The sequence below is a fragment of the Tympanuchus pallidicinctus genome, unplaced genomic scaffold, assembly GCF_026119805.1.
Source record: "Tympanuchus pallidicinctus isolate F22 unplaced genomic scaffold, pur_lepc_1.0 scaffold4, whole genome shotgun sequence".
NCBI lineage: Eukaryota > Metazoa > Chordata > Aves > Galliformes > Phasianidae > Tympanuchus > Tympanuchus pallidicinctus.
Genome location: NW_026294758.1, coordinates 4,739,215 through 4,755,857, shown reverse-complemented (window position 1 = coordinate 4,755,857; position 16,643 = coordinate 4,739,215). Strand labels below are relative to the sequence as shown.

Genomic DNA, 16,643 nt, shown 5'->3' with positions numbered 1-16,643 from the left:
AGAATCTTAGAATAGTTTATGCTGGAAAAGACCTTAAAGAACATCTAGATCAATCTGCCTGCAATGGACAGGGATACCTTCCTCTAGACCAGGTTGCCCAGGGTCCCAAGCAATCTGGCCTTGACTGGGGCATCCACAGCTTCCCTGGGCAGCTATGCCAGGGTCTCATCACCCTCTGACTAAAGTGTTTCGTCCTTACATCTAAACTAAATCTCCCCTCTTTTACTTTAAAGCCATTACTGCTAGTCTTATTACTATACTTCCTGGTAAAGAGTTCCACTCATGCTTTCTCGTAGGCCCTTTCAGATGTTGAAAGGCCTTGGTGACATCTTCCTGGAGCCTTCTCTTCTCTAGGCTGAACAGCCTCAATTCTCTCAGCCTGTCTTCACGGGACAAGTGATCTGATCATCTCTGTGGCTGTCCTCTGGAGTTGCTCTAACAGAACCTGATGTCCAGGGGGCTCATTCAGCACAAAAGTACAAAATTTGAGCATTTTCTGTTGTCTTTATGCACTCACCATGCATGTGTACTCTTAAGAAGTCTGTGTATTTTATATTCCCTCTTAGATACCATATGACTTTATTTACGAATTTGTTTGAATATATATTTTTATGTAAGTCAGTTAAAATGTGTGCCTTTCTGGTCTCTTGTAGAAATGCACTGCCCTGTCTTCCAGAAACCAGCAGGTGTAACAATTCACCCTCCAAAATGTGGGCTGGAGCCAGCTGTTTCTGGGACTATGTGCCAGCTGAGCTGTCCCCGAGGATTCATCTTGTCTGGAGCTAGGGAAGAACTAAGGTGCATTTCATCTGGGAGATGGAGTGCAGACATCCAGGATGCTCTGTGTAAAGGTAGAGACCAGCACAAAGTCGATTCTGTGTATGCATACAGGACTAGAGGAAAGTACATAGGAAACAGATGAGTAAAGACAGATTGGAACTGTGGAAAGCGTAATTAAGCAGTCTGTGAGAAGGATTGTCTGTACCACTATAGTTTGGTTCTCAGGTTTACTTGTAGTATGTAATACTGACATGAAATTCAGAGGTTGCTTGAGTGCTATCTTAGAATTATCCATTGCTGGCAGCCTCTTAAGTCAATTGGTGGGAAGCTGCCTGCAGTGGCCTGATGTGAAGATAAATTTGAACTTTCAAAGTAAAAGTGAAAAGTCCTAGCTTAAAGATAGCCAGTGTGGAACCCACACACCTATTAAAACAGTTATTAGTAATGCTGCTTCTACTGGTTGAGCACAGATGTATGAAAGCCCTGTAGTCTGAGCAGACCTATAAGCCTGAGGTGATACACATGGTGTAGAAGTATGGTTCTTTTCAGTTGGTTCTGAACTGACCACAGCAGAAACCTGCGCAAGGATAACAGCCACGTGAGTCAAAACCAAAACTGATTGACGCTGTGCACCGTTTATAGGTGAGCAGAAGGTGGTTGTATGCATTTGAAGGATTCTGGTATGTTTGCCCACCTCTTCTGGGAATGTAAGGTTATTTATTCTTTTACATACATGCACACTGAGTTGGAAGAAATTCAGCTTTGGATTAAAGGAGGTGCAACTGAAAGTGTGGTTGTGCTGGGAATGTGTTCTTCATTTCTTCATGAACCATTGTGCTCTCAGAATTAATGCTTCCACTCCAAATGGAGGCCCTTACCAGCCTCTGCATGAAAGAACAGTACAGAAAACAGCTATAGCAATCATCATGCCAAGTCAGTACAGAAACAGAGATGGGAACTTTTTCCTCTGCAGTGACCAGGGTGATTTTATCCTTTAAAGATATCATTTCCCACTATGTTATGTACCACATTGTTTTTCTGAATCTAGTAAAAATCTGTGCCAAACCACAGTTTTTAATATTTGATGGGATCCAAGCACAGTGCTACAAGCTAAGTGTTTGGATTAAGATAAAGTAGCATGGCTTGGGTTCAAGCTTTTAGATATTACCATGCATAAAAATCTAAAGAGAATCCAAGATCCTCTGAGTGTTATTCTTCCCTAGTAAAACTGAATATTTGCCTCTCAATTGCTTTCATTTTTGGTATTTTCTCTATTTTGCTGCCAAAATATTTGGCCAGTTCGCACTAGCCTTTTCCTTTCTGACTTATTTATTAGTCTTTCTGCAGAGTTTCACTTTTAAATGGAATTTGCCCCAGCCTGAGACTGTGGTCAGGGAAGTGTAATTCATAACTGGTAGTTATGAAAAGAGTGCACTTCTAGTAAAATTTTCATCAAAATGACTTCAGAGGAAGACAAAACCACTTGTATTTATTGCTTTGCACTCAATTACAGAAGTTTAATTGCCTGACTTATGTCTTTACTGGAACTATGTAGTAATAAAAATGTAACTGGTATCAGTCCCAAGTTGTTTTAAAGCCTCCTGGGCATGGATGAGTTCAGAGCCGAATGCCTTTGTCCTTGTCTCATGAGTCCAAAGGCCATTTATCAAACGATAATTCAGCTAAAAAATAACCCAACCACAAATGTTTTGAGAGGCCCTATGCCTGCGAGATCAAGAAGTACTTTGTCAGAGAAATGTGATACCTAAATGATGGTGGTGGTTACCAGTGTTGTACCACTAATACTTTCAAACCATCCAGCATAGTCACATATGTCTCAAGAAAAGCCCGTTAATCATAATGTCATAAATAATCTTTTGTAAGTCATTGATGACAGATGTTTACATCTGCATGTGTCATATATGTGGGCAGCGAAAGGAAAAAAAGCCACTGCTTCTTAATGACTAGATTTGTGTGATGAATAGGTGAATAATAAGAGAAAACAATTAATTCGATCTTATTTATGTTTTGTTTCATGGTTGCATGTAGTAACCTATCACTGTGCTAAGTGATGTTCAAAAATATAGCCAAAAGATGTTTTTACCCCAGAATAATTTACTGTCTATGTATGAGTCTGTAGGCAAGAATGAAAAAAAGGGAGAGATGGAGACTTTGCAGAGATGTGTATGTATATTCCAGGAAGTGCCAAAAAAGCAGTACTTATATGCAGTCTAATCATTATAGTGGTTCTATTTCTTTAATACCATATATAAAAGTAGTTTTTATTTTTCTGGGCCAGATATTGAAGCTCCTCAGATCCAGTGTCCACAAAATATTGAGACTGAGACTCTGGAACATCAGAACTCTGCTAATATCAGCTGGCAGGTCCCAGTACCTGAGGATAACTCTGGAGATGAGGTAGGTTAAAATCTATGCGTTTGACCAGATGCTGTCTTTTACAGCTAGTTATTTCATATTAATTTTCTGAATCACTGGAGTTTATTTCTTCTGACAAGCTTGAGTAGAAGAAAAAGCTGCTGAAAAATTTTATATTGAGAATTCAGCATTTTCTGTCGTTTTTAAGGTCATGCAGTCACAGAACACTCTGCATGGTGTCTAAGCACATGAAATCTCATATATTTAATGTATGTAGTCTAAAGAAAGAATGTGCCCTTGTTTATAAAGCGGAGACAACTGCTTTAAAAATGATCTCTTAGAATGGAAAGAAGTTTAATAAATGCTTCTTAGAAGGAAGTAAGTCAGTTCATCAATCTAAAACGCTAGCAAAAGCAGACTGCAATAAGTAAAAATGTGCTTCAGCTTCCCACCCAAGAAAGAAAAATGTTGTTTTCCTATCCCATGCAATATTCAGACATAGGCCTTTGGATACTGTGTTTGTCAGAGGTCTGAAAATGTACATTACAAGGAAAATTTGCTCCAGAGCTTTTCATAAGAAGTAGTGTTACCTACTGGGTAATGATCAAATTACAGCAACTGACTGCATTGTCTTGAGTCAGAAGGAGAATGACTGCGTATTCTCTGAATTTGCTGCAAGCATAAAGGAGCTTTTCACGTTGTGAGCAACATCAGTAAAAGAGTTTTAAATTCACACTTTTTGCTGCAACACAGCCTTGATCATATATTATTGCACTGCTGACACAGAGTCATTTGATGACCTGTAGAAATGAGGTGCCTTCATGCTCAGTTGTAGCAGATTTGTCAAAGCCACAGTTAAACTATTTTGCTGATGTGAAGCCAGATCTCTCAAAGAGAAGTTTCTTAACACAGCTCTAGTCCATACAAGGGAGCTGTGGTCCACGTGTAGGTGTCATAAACTACAAATGCAGGTTTCTTTTGTGATGATAGGATGTTTCCATATGTCTGTATGTTATTGACATATGTAGATTAAAATTAGGTATTTGAGTGCTCATGATCCACAGCTGCCTTTTCCATACATTTCTCAAGTATTCTGCCCTTGCAGCTGGAGGTATGAAATGAAGACAAAGCAGTTTTGAGCTAGCATAGCTTGTATGCAGTGTAGCAGTGCAGACAGAAGTCAATCTCAGGTTGTTTTAATGCACAGTGCTGTAATGCAGCAGATCGGGGTCCAAATCGTGACTGAGTAAACCCCTGTTGCTAAAAGTAATCTTAAGAAGGGGAAGACAGGCACTCTGTTGCAAAGTCCACCCTCATTATTTGAAGAGGCTATGAGCATCAAATAGGAGCAGAATCAACATTAAAGTATCCTTTTTAGTATCCTATTTTTTGCCTGTTTCTTCAATCACATAAGTGTCATGAATACTAGCCTGTTTCCCCTTTTAAATAACAATTTTCTTCCTATGAAAGGTCTCAGTGCACGTAACTCCAGCTTTCATACCACCATATCTTCTCCCGATTGGTGAAGTTGCCATTACATACAGAGCAGTCGATAAGTCTGGCAATGAGGCAAGCTGTACATTCAGTGTCAAGGTGATTGGTAAGTTCATTGGGGAAGAAGAGACAGTTATGGTTGAAATATTCTTATTTTGTGCACAAAGAGACTGTGAATCAGTGTGGCCTCCACTGACTGCTTGGATAAACCCAAGGGTAATGTCATCTCCATAAATGCATGGCTGATCTTGGGCCACAGTACACACAGTGTGCAATCATTGCTCCCACGTTTCTTATTTTGTTCTGTTGTTTTATTTGAATGTTAAGAGTCCTTATACTGATAGATTAAATGCTTCTTTGTTATGACTTAACCTTTATCATATGCATCTTTTTTTTTTTTTTCTTCTTGAAAAACTATAAGAATTTACTAATCTCCTGCACATTGCCGATGCACATCATTGTTCATGTCTTTCTTCCAGACAGCTTTGGTATTCAGCATTCTTGTTAAACAAGGTTTGCTTTGGAGAAAGCAAACAGAATGTAGAAACCATGAATCCAGATGAAGAATTTTTCTTGTGTTAATGCCATGCCATTTGCTTGGTGTCTGCCAGGTGCAGCAGTTATATATAGATGTACTTCTAACTATATTGTATTTACCGATGCAAATTTAAAACTGCTCTTTAATTGAATTCTGACTGTGGATTTTATGAATGTAGCTGCAGCTCAGCTAGCTAATGTCGTGCAAACTTTTCAAATTCTATAGATGCAGAACCTCCTGTAATTGACAGATGCAGATCTCCACCACCCATACAGGCAGTGGAGAATGAATACCCAGCAACGTGGGAAGAACCACAATTTTCAGACAATTCAGGTAAGATGGCATACCCCCAAACATGCGCAGAACAGTGAAGAGTAGGGAGGTCCAACCTGCTCTACCTTATTCACTTGTAACTTAGGATTTTGTCTTTGTAATAATTTGTTTTTAAGAACGTATAATTAAGAATACGTGCTACTATTTCCTTCTCCATTTGTTGTGATTGAGTGTGAGCGGCCCTTTATAGCTCACTGATGTTTTAATTCTCTGTTTTAATTCTTATTTTAATTCTTCTAGGTGCTCCTCTGACTATCACTAGGAGTCATGAACCTGGAGATCTCTTTCCCAAAGGAGAAACAACAGTTCAGTATGTAGCTCTGGATCCTTCTGGCAATAACAGGACGTGTGAAATACATGTTGTCATCAAAGGTTTGTATTAGCCTTGTTGCTGCTGCTACAGTTCAACAGCACATAAGCCATGGTGTTTTCAGACCAGGTACATTGTTTTGTTTTAACTGAATGTTATAAAAGTTGCAAGTCTACATCGTTTCTTCGTTCAGATATTCCCAGTTTCTTAATTAGATATTCCTGGTTTCTATTGGAGTAACTTGAGGGCAGTCAGGATGTTTATATAATTTTCTCAGAGTGAAGAAGCACAGTGATTTGGAATTTGGAATAATTTGAATAATACATTCAAATTAGGTGTAAAAACACTGAAATCGCTGTTTGTTGAGCAGTTAAACTTTTGGTTGTTGATCCATTTTTTTTCTCAGTACAAATATGTTGTGAAGTGAATTGGTAGAGGTTACTGAAGTCAAACTTCGAATCTGTTCTTAAAAAGGAAAACCTTGTGGAAACGTTTTTGTAATCACCTACGAATACTGTAACAGATACTGGAACACTCTAGGTTTTGGAAACCAGCTGTACCTATTCTTACACTCATGCATTTGTGTTGCTTGTATAGACACCACAGTTTCCCTTCTTCTTTAAAGGCAAATCAATAATTTGGTGTATAAAGAATGCAAATTGTACACTGTCTCTGCTCTCTAGTGCCTAATGTCTCAGTTGGTTGTGTGTATAAATAAATGTTAGTGAATATTTAGAATTATGCAAACTGGACTCTTGGTCATAGCTTTGCAAAAGATAAATTACAGATGGATGTGCTACAGTCTGACTTGCTTTTGTAAATCTCAGCAAGAAAAAGACAGTTTTTAGAATTCATATTATTTCAGGTCTACACCACTTCAAACTTTTTGTGATTTTGGTGCTCATGAGATCATATTCTCAGATGTTCACTGTGTCTTCTTCTGGCCTGTAAAATAGATCATAACTGAGATTTTATAGTCAGTTCCTCCTAAGATTGTTTTGATAAATCTGTGTCTTGTTGCAGCAGTGTAGAATGGATAATGCTTAGTTTTTGAATTCAGTATACAACATAGTTTACTGTAATTCATTGTATGAAAATGCATGTAAAAATTTTAACTAATTTTTGGTAGTATTTTAGTAGGTACATACTTGACTGCACCTTTGAATAAGAAGTACAGATGGGTTTGAGCCTTGCATTTGGAGGGTTTATTTGATTTCTTATATGTATCACATTTTTTAAAAAACCTTCACATTTATGGAAGTTTGAGAAGAATTTAGCAGTGCCCTGCTTCTGATTTTCTGGACACAACAAATAACACACAGGCTTCATGTGCAGCTCTCAAAACCCTTACCAGTACTACTTTCCTGTTTGCTTATTTAATTCTCCCAATTCATCGTGTGACTGCATGTTTTCCTTCGTGTCTTTGTATTTTTCTCAGGTTCTCCCTGTGAAATCTCCTTTGAGCCTGTGAATGGCAATTTTACGTGCACATCAGATGAAGTGGGTGTTAATTGTAAGTTGCACTGTGCAGAGGGTTATAGCTTCTCGGAGGGATCAAGTGAAAACTACTATTGTGCATATGAGGATGGTGTCTGGAAGCCACCTTACTCTCCAGAGTGGCCTGACTGCTCTTGTAAGTCTTAATATTTTTAGCTTATGTTTTGTGAAATGAATCTGCAGCTCATCCAACAATGGTCCTAATGAGGAATTAAATAAAAATATTTTAGGAATTATGACTACTGTATATTGATAGTAAATCTCTCACATCATTACAAATATGAATACTCAGAAGTCCCTAAAAGTGTTATTTCAGAAGTTCTCTGAAATACAAAAACAGTAGTCAATTTGTATCCTGCTAGCAAGCAAGCTAGCAAAGATGGCAAAGCAGACAAGACCTGTCATTAGTTCAAATTGGTATTTGAAATATGTTGTAGTTTGTATGCATACACTCAGAGTACTTTTTCAACAATAATTTCAACAATGTTTGAAAATGAAAAGTGCAGATGTATTTGTGAAAGCAGTACATGCTGTAATTACATATCTACTTATTGCCAGATCAGATCTTTTATCTATTTCCTTCAAGACACACAGTAACAAAGCTATGAGCTATGGACTTTCTCAGACTTAGTGACATTTTAAAAATAGAAGTATGAGAGGTACTTGAAAAGCCAATCCTGGCACCAGCTTACATCTACTCTCATCAGAGTGGATTTTTTGTTTCAGCAAAGAGCAATGTTTCAACTGTGGGCAAATCAGAATTACATTTCATAGACATCTAACAGATCAAAACCCATAACTTGGACCTTAAGAATTTCACTTTGCTTAAATTCTGGGGTTTTTTTGTATTTAGTCTAGCAGCCGTGGTGACTGGATTTCCAATACTTGATTCTCTCTCAATAGAAAGAAGTGTGAGGTTTAGGATTGTGACAGCTGGGAAGTTTGTCCATTGTGAAAATGCTAAAATAGATACATAACAGGCATTTTTCTTTAGTATCCATTAGCCTTCCCATTAAAGTATTGTGAAAATGTCATGTCTGTCAAGAAGTATTTAGTCTACTTTTGTATTTGTCTGAATTGTCTGAGAAATGAATGTTACATAATGTTACATTTTAGGAAAAAATAAACATTTTCTTGTATGTAATGCTGGGGGGGGGGGAAGGGGTTGATTTAAAGACAGTGCTTCTTAGTTTAGTGTAATCGAATTTTTTGGCTAGTCCTCTGAAACTATTGCACTGACCAACAAAAATTTCACTCTCCAACATTTTTCAGTAAATCGTTTCGCAAACCATGGGTTCAAATCCTTCGAGATGCTTTACAAAGCAACACGATGTGATGACAACAGTCTTCTAAATGGCTTTTCTGATGCTTTCCAGAGTGCACTTGGTAAAATGGTAGGTTAGTAAATGCTGCTTCCTTTTACGTATTTTTTAAAAAGTACAACTTCTTGTTACTTTTCCCAGCTGTCTATTTTTGTACATGAAAAATACAACAGCAGCTTGGAAATGGGATTTGTGATTTTTCGGAAGATGACAAACCTCCTTTAAAAACAAAGCTGACGCACTGACATTTTCACTCCGTCTTCAATTAGAAGTTATTTAGGGACAAGATTTGAAGAAATGTCTGCACAGCTTTTAGGGACTTGATACTCACAGATTTTTTGTAAGATTTTAAAGAGAACCTATGCAGTTTTGAAAATCCCTGGTGGTTACTCAGAAACTGCAGTGTTGTATGTGAGAGTGGGATGTAATGATAAAATACGTTCATTTTACAAATACTATGTGTAACGTTCATCCAGATAACACAGTGAATGCACAGAGATACAGAGAGATAAAATCTGCATTTGGTGCTCAAGTCTAGGCACTTATATCCAGGGTAGTGATTTAAATACTTTGCTCGAGTTTCTTGAGTTTTTGAGTTCTAATCAGTAAATACTGCACAGCAGTTTATTTGAAGGGGTAGCACATTCCTTCTCTGCACTGTCTCTTGCTTCTCACTTCAGTATTACCACTGTCCCTCTTAATCCGTGAGTCTGTCCTCAGCTGTGAAGCAGAAGCAGCAGGCCTTTGTGTTGTGGTCTAAGGAGCTGATGCTCAGGCCCCATGTGATGGTATTGTTGCAGAGCACAGTACTTGGGCAATTAAAGATTTCTTACAGAACAAAGCCTCTGTGCTGTAAGCTTCACTGGTAACTGAAAAGCATTATTAGCATATATAGCTACTGAACAGACTACTGCAGCTGTGGTATCCCTGTCAGTGTTTCTCATCAGAAGGCTCAAAGCTCAAATAACACTTCCAGGCAATCTTTGACACTTGGACGTGAATATCTGTTACTTTCTTGACTTACTTCAGCTTTGTTTTCTTCCAGCAGAAAAATCTTGGCTAATTTTATTTCTCTTCTCTTCTCTGAAGAGCTTATTTAGCAACTACCACTAGGTTTCATTGCTTAGACTATTAATATCAGAAAGCAAATAGGAAAATAGGAAAAAATGTTCAGTGACCAGCTCAGGAAGTTATATCAAAATGCAGCAGTCTTGGAAAAGAGTTGAAAAGGTTAGTTTGATTATGTCTGTTCCTATTCCCAATAACTTTAAAATGTAACTATAACAGAGATAGGAAAAGGGGGACCATATCAGCAGAAGCCATCTTTCCAATGAAAAAGCAACGTGGAGAAAATAAACCGATCCCAAAATAAATCCTAGAGACCAGCTTCTTTGAAATCAATTTGGAAGAAACAAGAAATAGAGGTTTTATAAAATAATGCATTTGTCTGTTCATTTCTAATGTCCACTGCCTTTGTGGAGAGAAAATCTATCAATACTGGTCAGTTTTCTGTCGTTCTCTGTTCTGTGGTTTCTGGGCAGAGCACAATGAAAACTGAACAAGAAAGAGCAGGCCTAAATTACTGCAACTTCCTACCAGCAGAACTCATCAAAACAATAATGGAGAGCTACACTTCTGTCCTGTGAATTGTTCACTTCTCTGGAAATGCTTTTCTTGGTAGTCTGATTCAGGAGAGGCTTTTGCAATCATTTTTAAATAACAGCCTTTATCTTGTAGGGCAGCATGTAACTGTTGCTGTTCCGGAGTAGGAAATTAAATAAATCACTTGCAGAGATCCAGAACTTGCATCCTCGGCAACTGCTGTGATTATAACAGGTGTGAAAGGAGAAGTCTTGTGCCAGAGAAAGAACAGGGCCAGGGCTTTATGTTATAACACAGCTTTTTTAAGTTGGGGGTGAGCTATGTAATTCTGTATTTTTAATGCTCTTCTTTATGTTGTAAGGTCCCATCGTTCTGTAATGATGTTGATGATATTGACTGCCGACTGGAAGATCAGACACAGAAACATTGCTTGGAGTACAATTACGATTATGAAAATGGATTTGCCATTGGTAACTACTGATTGCACAGATCGTTAGCCATTCAGGATTAATGTTGTGTAGTTCCTTTTGTTCTGAAATACTGCAATGTGTTGCATGGAATAGTTAAAAAATTATAGAGTATTCTTAAGATGCTAAGAAATTATGCAACACATTTTATTGTGGAATTGCTTGCTCTCTGTTTTCAGTAGTGCTTCCTGTATAGTACATATGAGAAGGAAGAGTTTACTGAGATGTTTCATGATAGGGAGGAAAAAAAGCATGCACATGCACACATAATGCTGAGTGCTACTGACTTGCTTGGTTACCTTTGAAGAAAGCAACTTTTTTAAACATAACGCTTTCAAACCAAAACACTGCAAAAGCACAGCAGATATTTCTAGAGATTGTTAAGAAAACAGAGTCACTTTTTGTCTTTGGTGTTGGTTTCAGTCCACAGTTAACCCTTGCAGTGTTCACGCAAAGCATAAGATTGCCTGTCAGCTGTGAAACCTCTTGTATGCAAAGTGTCATGGGTTTGACAGGGGTAGAGTTAGTTTTCTTTACAGGGGTTTGTATGCTGCCATATTTTTTATAAAAAATAGAGATAACATACAGACTTCTTTACTGAGCAGTGCTTGCACAGAGTGAGAGTCGTTTCAGCTTCTCGCTCTGCCCTGCCAGCAAGGACCTGGGGTTCACCAGGAGCTGGGATGGTCACAGCCGTGACAGCTGACCCAGACTGCATAAAGGGATATCCCATACCATATAGCATCATGCTTAGCAGTAAACTGCAGGAGAGGAGAACAGGAGATGGTGTTCAAAGAGATGGTGTTTGCCTTCCCAAGAAACCTGTCTGTGTGATGAGCCTATAGTTGCCTGAATAGCTGCAGTAAATGAATTCCTTGGTTTGCTTTGCTTGTGCATGCAGCTTTATGTAGTAAACTGTCCGGTTCTCAACCCATGAGCTCTTGCACTTTTGCTTGTCCCATTTTCTCTTCATTTCATCCAGAGCAATTGAGTGTACAAGTTGTGCTGAGCTGTCTGCCAGAATTAAACTGTTAGAAGGAGTAGTTTTTTTGAATGTTGGGGTGGAAGTTATGGCAGCCCTAGTGATTACTCCCACTTTGCTATATGCCAAGAAAGTTGTCATTTTCAGTCAGTTTTCATACTGATTAGCATTAGTGTTGTACTGCTTTTGTCCTTGGATTTTTTAGTCCTTTAGTGTTACTTAAAGAAGTAAGGTTAAAAACAGACTTAGCATGGGGCATTTTGGCCCCAACATCAGAACACTTAGTCTTTAATAGGACTGTGGCTCCTTTGTAAGTTCATGTTCGGATTACTTCAGTACAGCTTAGTGCTTATTCTCTCACTTTTAGACATTCTTCACTGAATTTAAAGGACTTTTTTTTTGCAATTAGACACAGGAGACTAGAGGATAGAGTAGGGGACATCTGCGAGTTGTCATCAGGGAGGAGTGAATATTGATGATAAGAGGAACTAATTTGTAAAGTCACCTGGAGGAAACAGTGTTGAGAAAATGAGATACAGGGTTCTATTGTCTTCTGGCTCATGTTGATCTCTTTTCAAAATTACCTCATTGCTGTTTTTCTGGAGCTTGTCGTAATATTACACTGGGCAGGCTGGAGAGGAGAACTCTCCTCGAGTTAAAAGAGACAACAGTTTAGAAAATTTGTTATGGAGTAATCACACAGTTTCAGCCCCAGTTCTGTGAGTTTAAATTGCCTTATTTCCACTGTAAGTTATAAGACAGATGACTTAACCTGGTAACTGGCAGAATTTTTTTATGCCTTCACATTATTTCACAGATAGATGAATGAAATAGACTGCGTACCTCTAATTTTATTCATGAAAAGGCAGATTACTTACAGAGCAAGCTGATTGAGGGTGAACTTAAATCACCATATGTAACAAGAAATGCCTGTCTGGAAGGACTGAACGCATTGGGTGATGTCACCAGCCTTTTCTGAGAAGGCAGATGACTGTACAACTCTTCCAGGAGTTGTGAAGAAGGGATGTTTTGGAGATGTTGCTTTGGGCATGCTAGCTGCAGCTGAGCAGGAAGAAGAGAGATCAGTGCAGAATTGTTTCAGATATTGCCAGTATATGAGGGCCCATGCAAGACTGAGGGGAAGATAACTGTTGCTTTTATGAGTACCTTTTTAAAATAAATTTTATATCAGACCTTCTTTAAGGCTTTGGCTAAATACACAAGATATCAATATTGAGATTTTTTTTCTTCAGTCAGTCACATTGCAGTAGGCACTTGTTCAGAGGCAAGTCAACACATATTGTTCAGAGGTTCAGTCAGGCACCATTCTATTGAGGATGTACTTCAGAAATAAGTATTTATAGGACAAGCACTTATTTTCTACATGATCTTGCTTCTCTTTTTTTTCTTTTTAAATGTCTGACAGGACCTGCTGGCTGGGGAGCAGCAAACCAGCTGGATTATTCCTACGATGATTTCTTTGACAGTGTGCAGGAAGAAGGCCTATCCAAGCATCTCTCTGCTTTTGCAAAGGCAGCACCTACTCGAGTCAAAAGGCATAAGAAGCTGAATGTTCCAATGACTGACCACAAAATCAAGTTAATATTTAACATCACAGGTGAGAGAAGTCAAAATAGCTCCTTCTAAACTTTCTTAAAAAGATAAATATTCCTAATACATTCAGCAAGACTGTGCATTCAATTCAAAATGCCTGCTGGAGATGCAGACAACAGTTTTCTTGAGACACTCGTAGCTTGATTTTGCACATTGCCAGCTTTATGCTTCAAACTGTCAAGCCTGAGTGTTGAACTCTAGATATTCTTCAGAGCAAGCTGGAAGTGCTGACTCTAAAATCTGTGTGCTATTGTGTTCTCTTTTTAAATCCCAGCTAGCGTGCCACTGCCTGATGAAAGGAATGATACACTGGAACTGGAAAACCAGAAACGACTTCTTAAAACTCTAGAGACGATAACAAACAGGCTGAATAGGACTCTCAATAAGGAACCCATGTATTCTTTTCAGTTTGCATCTGAACTCATTGTAGCTGACAGCAACTCATTGGAGACAGAGAAGGCTTTCCTTTTCTGCAGACCTGGTTCTGTGCTGAAGGGGAGAATGTGTGGTAAGCCAGAGGACTTCCTCTTCACATATATTTAGAATCTTTTTGAAAAGCAAGGTTTTAGAGGATATTTGCAGAGGATAGTGATTTGACACAGTCCAGTGCTTGTGGTCTCCCGGAACAATAAACTCCAAAAATGCTTTGCACAGTTTGACTTCCAGAGGATGTTTATGTTCCTAACCAAGGCTTGTGGAAAAGGGATGCTTTTGTACTCAGGATTCCACTCCCATGGGGAAATCAGACATATCCACACAGTTGGTGATACTCAGGAAAGCAGTACTTGATATGCAGTCTTTTAACCTTGTTTCTCTTGTGGATGAGATAGGGAACTGGATTCCATTTCCTGTGCATTTTCCCGTTTGCTGAGGAACAAAGTTACATTTAATATAAACAGGGATTGATTAAATGGGAATTCCAGAGGCAAAACAGGAATATATGATTATGTATTCTGAGGGAACCTTATGTTTCCAACGTTACAGTCAACTGCCCTTTGGGTACCTATTACTCCCTGGAGCATCATGCCTGTGAAAGCTGCTGGACTGGATCCTACCAGGATGAGGAAGGGCAGCTGGAATGCAAAAGTTGTCCATCTGGTAGTTACACTGAGTATCTACACTCCAGGAGCATTTCAGAATGCAAAGGTGAGAACTTTATCTTTTTCAGAGACAGCCATCTCTGACTGCCTAGTGCCATCCATTTGGTCCTCATTACAGGAATGAGATTAACTTGTGAAATGAGAATTAGTCCTAACTAACCATTCGTGTGTATATGTTAAGAGAAAAGGCCACATTTTTACCACTTCTGTAGCATGCACAATGTTCAGGCAGATATTCTAAGAAGAGCTGGCCCTTCAAGTTTTGTTACATTTCTATCTCCTTTCTGTGAGATTTTCAGTTCATTTTGCATGGACTAACACACTTAAAATAATGCCATTCTTGTCCTTGCCCACCTCTCTCTATCCGATGGTGATTTTAGATGAGTTTTTGCATTCCATATTGCAAAGCAGTAGTCAGACTTTGAGCACCTCAGCTCCCCTATCTCTTTGCAGTTTGTTCTGAAAAAAAAGTTAATTTCATTGCCTATTTATTGTTTTGTTATTCATTTTGTTCATTAAAAATGAGTAACTGAGTTTCATCATCTGTGATAATCTAAATCATCTGTGAAGATGATTCATTAATAATTCACAAACATATTAGCACAAGTCCTTTTTTTGTTGTTGTTGTTCTTTGTATGCATAAAACCCTTCAGCATAAATTCAAGAAATAAGAAGTTTCTGTAATTTGCATTATGATTTCAGCATCTTTTTCAGAGGTTAGAGGTCATGTTTCCTATTTGGACATTACTTATTTTTTATGATTTTTTCTGCCTCACAGCTCAGTGCAAGCAGGGAACATATTCACCTAATGGTCTTGAGACCTGTGAAACATGTCCTCTTGGCACATATCAGCCAGCATTTGGATCCAGGAACTGCATCTCTTGCCCAGAAGATACCTCGACGGTAAAAAGAGGTGCAGTAGATGTCTCAGCTTGTGGAGGTGTGTAACAGATAGGTCTATGAAATTTCTACAGTTACATTTAAAAAAGGGGAAGGAAGCTGCATTGAAAGCTGTCTCTATCAGAAAAGAAATAGAAAGAAATACTTTCAAGATATTTAATAGATCTTTGAGAACTTTTCACCTAATAGTGAAATAAACATCTCTTAGGGTTGTTAATTCCCAGTAGGTTTCACCCCACTCCTTAAAATCTAAAAAGGAACTGTGAGGGATGGAAAGGAAGTGCTCAGAAAGGGTGCAGGATGCAGGGTGAGCAGAAGTGATCTCTTTCAAAAAATATGTTCTTTTTGTTCTTGCAGTACCGTGTTCTGCAGGGGAGTTCTCTCGTACAGGTTTGACACCTTGTCACCCTTGTCCCAGAGACTATTATCAGCCAGACCCAGGAAAGTCCTACTGCTTGTCGTGTCCCTTTTATGGAACAACAACAATCATTGGTGCCAAATCCATCACAGATTGTTCAAGTAAGCCAAATTATCTCTCCTGAAAAAAACAAGCAAAGAGAACATCTGAAGGATGGCCAGCAGTAGTCTTAACAGAAAAGATCCTGTTTTTTATTTTTCACAAACTGTCAGAACAAATGTAGAATTCCCACTCAAGGAGTGGTGTTCACTTTTATTTTGGCATGCTGGTGTTGTCTCTGTGCTATGTGGAAGGAATAACTGTGTGTTATGTACCATGGCTCAATAACAGCATATGGATATGCAGAGTATGTATGTATGTATGCACATATTTATCTGTGCACACTATGTATGTGTGTGTATGTGTACAATGTGTGTGTATATATACTTTTATATATACTATGTATATATATGCAATGGGTGAGCAAGTGGCTGATGGGTTAGGCCCAAAGGATTATGGTAAATGGTGTTATATCTGGCTGGTGCCTGGTCACTAGCAAAGATCAGTAGGGCTCCATTTTAGGGCCATTTCTCTTTGATGTCTTCGTAAATGACTTGGATGTGGGAATAGAAGGTGTTTTGAGCAAGTTTGCTGACAATACTGAATGCTGTTCACTCCATCAAGGGTGGAGAGACCTTGCAGAGTAATCTAGACAATCTCCAACAGCATGAAGTTTAACAAGAGCAAGTGCTGAATTCTGCACCTGGTAAGGGGTGACTCTGGCATACGTACAGTCTGGAGGATGAGACACTGGAGAGCAACTCCTTGAAGGAGATTTGGGGTTTCTGATAGATAGCAAGTTGGATATGAGTCAGCAGTGTGCCCAGACAGCCAGAAAGATCAACTGTATCCTGGGAGCATCAGGCTTGGC

General features: G+C 38.6%; 1 protein-coding gene across 1 annotated transcript in view; it reads left to right on the top strand.

Moving 5' to 3' along the window:
- Positions 1–16,643, top strand: part of SVEP1 (sushi, von Willebrand factor type A, EGF and pentraxin domain containing 1) — a 123,001-nt gene that overhangs the window by 52,751 nt on the left and 53,607 nt on the right. The window contains exons 7-19 of the mRNA XM_052700792.1: positions 654–851; positions 3,080–3,198; positions 4,627–4,756; positions 5,414–5,521; positions 5,762–5,893; positions 7,270–7,464; positions 8,601–8,722; positions 10,614–10,722; positions 13,128–13,319; positions 13,590–13,823; positions 14,300–14,461; positions 15,194–15,355; positions 15,673–15,834. Coding sequence (XP_052556752.1) covers positions 654–851; positions 3,080–3,198; positions 4,627–4,756; positions 5,414–5,521; positions 5,762–5,893; positions 7,270–7,464; positions 8,601–8,722; positions 10,614–10,722; positions 13,128–13,319; positions 13,590–13,823; positions 14,300–14,461; positions 15,194–15,355; positions 15,673–15,834 — 2,025 coding nt within the window. The remainder of the gene's footprint in view (positions 1–653; positions 852–3,079; positions 3,199–4,626; positions 4,757–5,413; positions 5,522–5,761; positions 5,894–7,269; positions 7,465–8,600; positions 8,723–10,613; positions 10,723–13,127; positions 13,320–13,589; positions 13,824–14,299; positions 14,462–15,193; positions 15,356–15,672; positions 15,835–16,643) is intronic.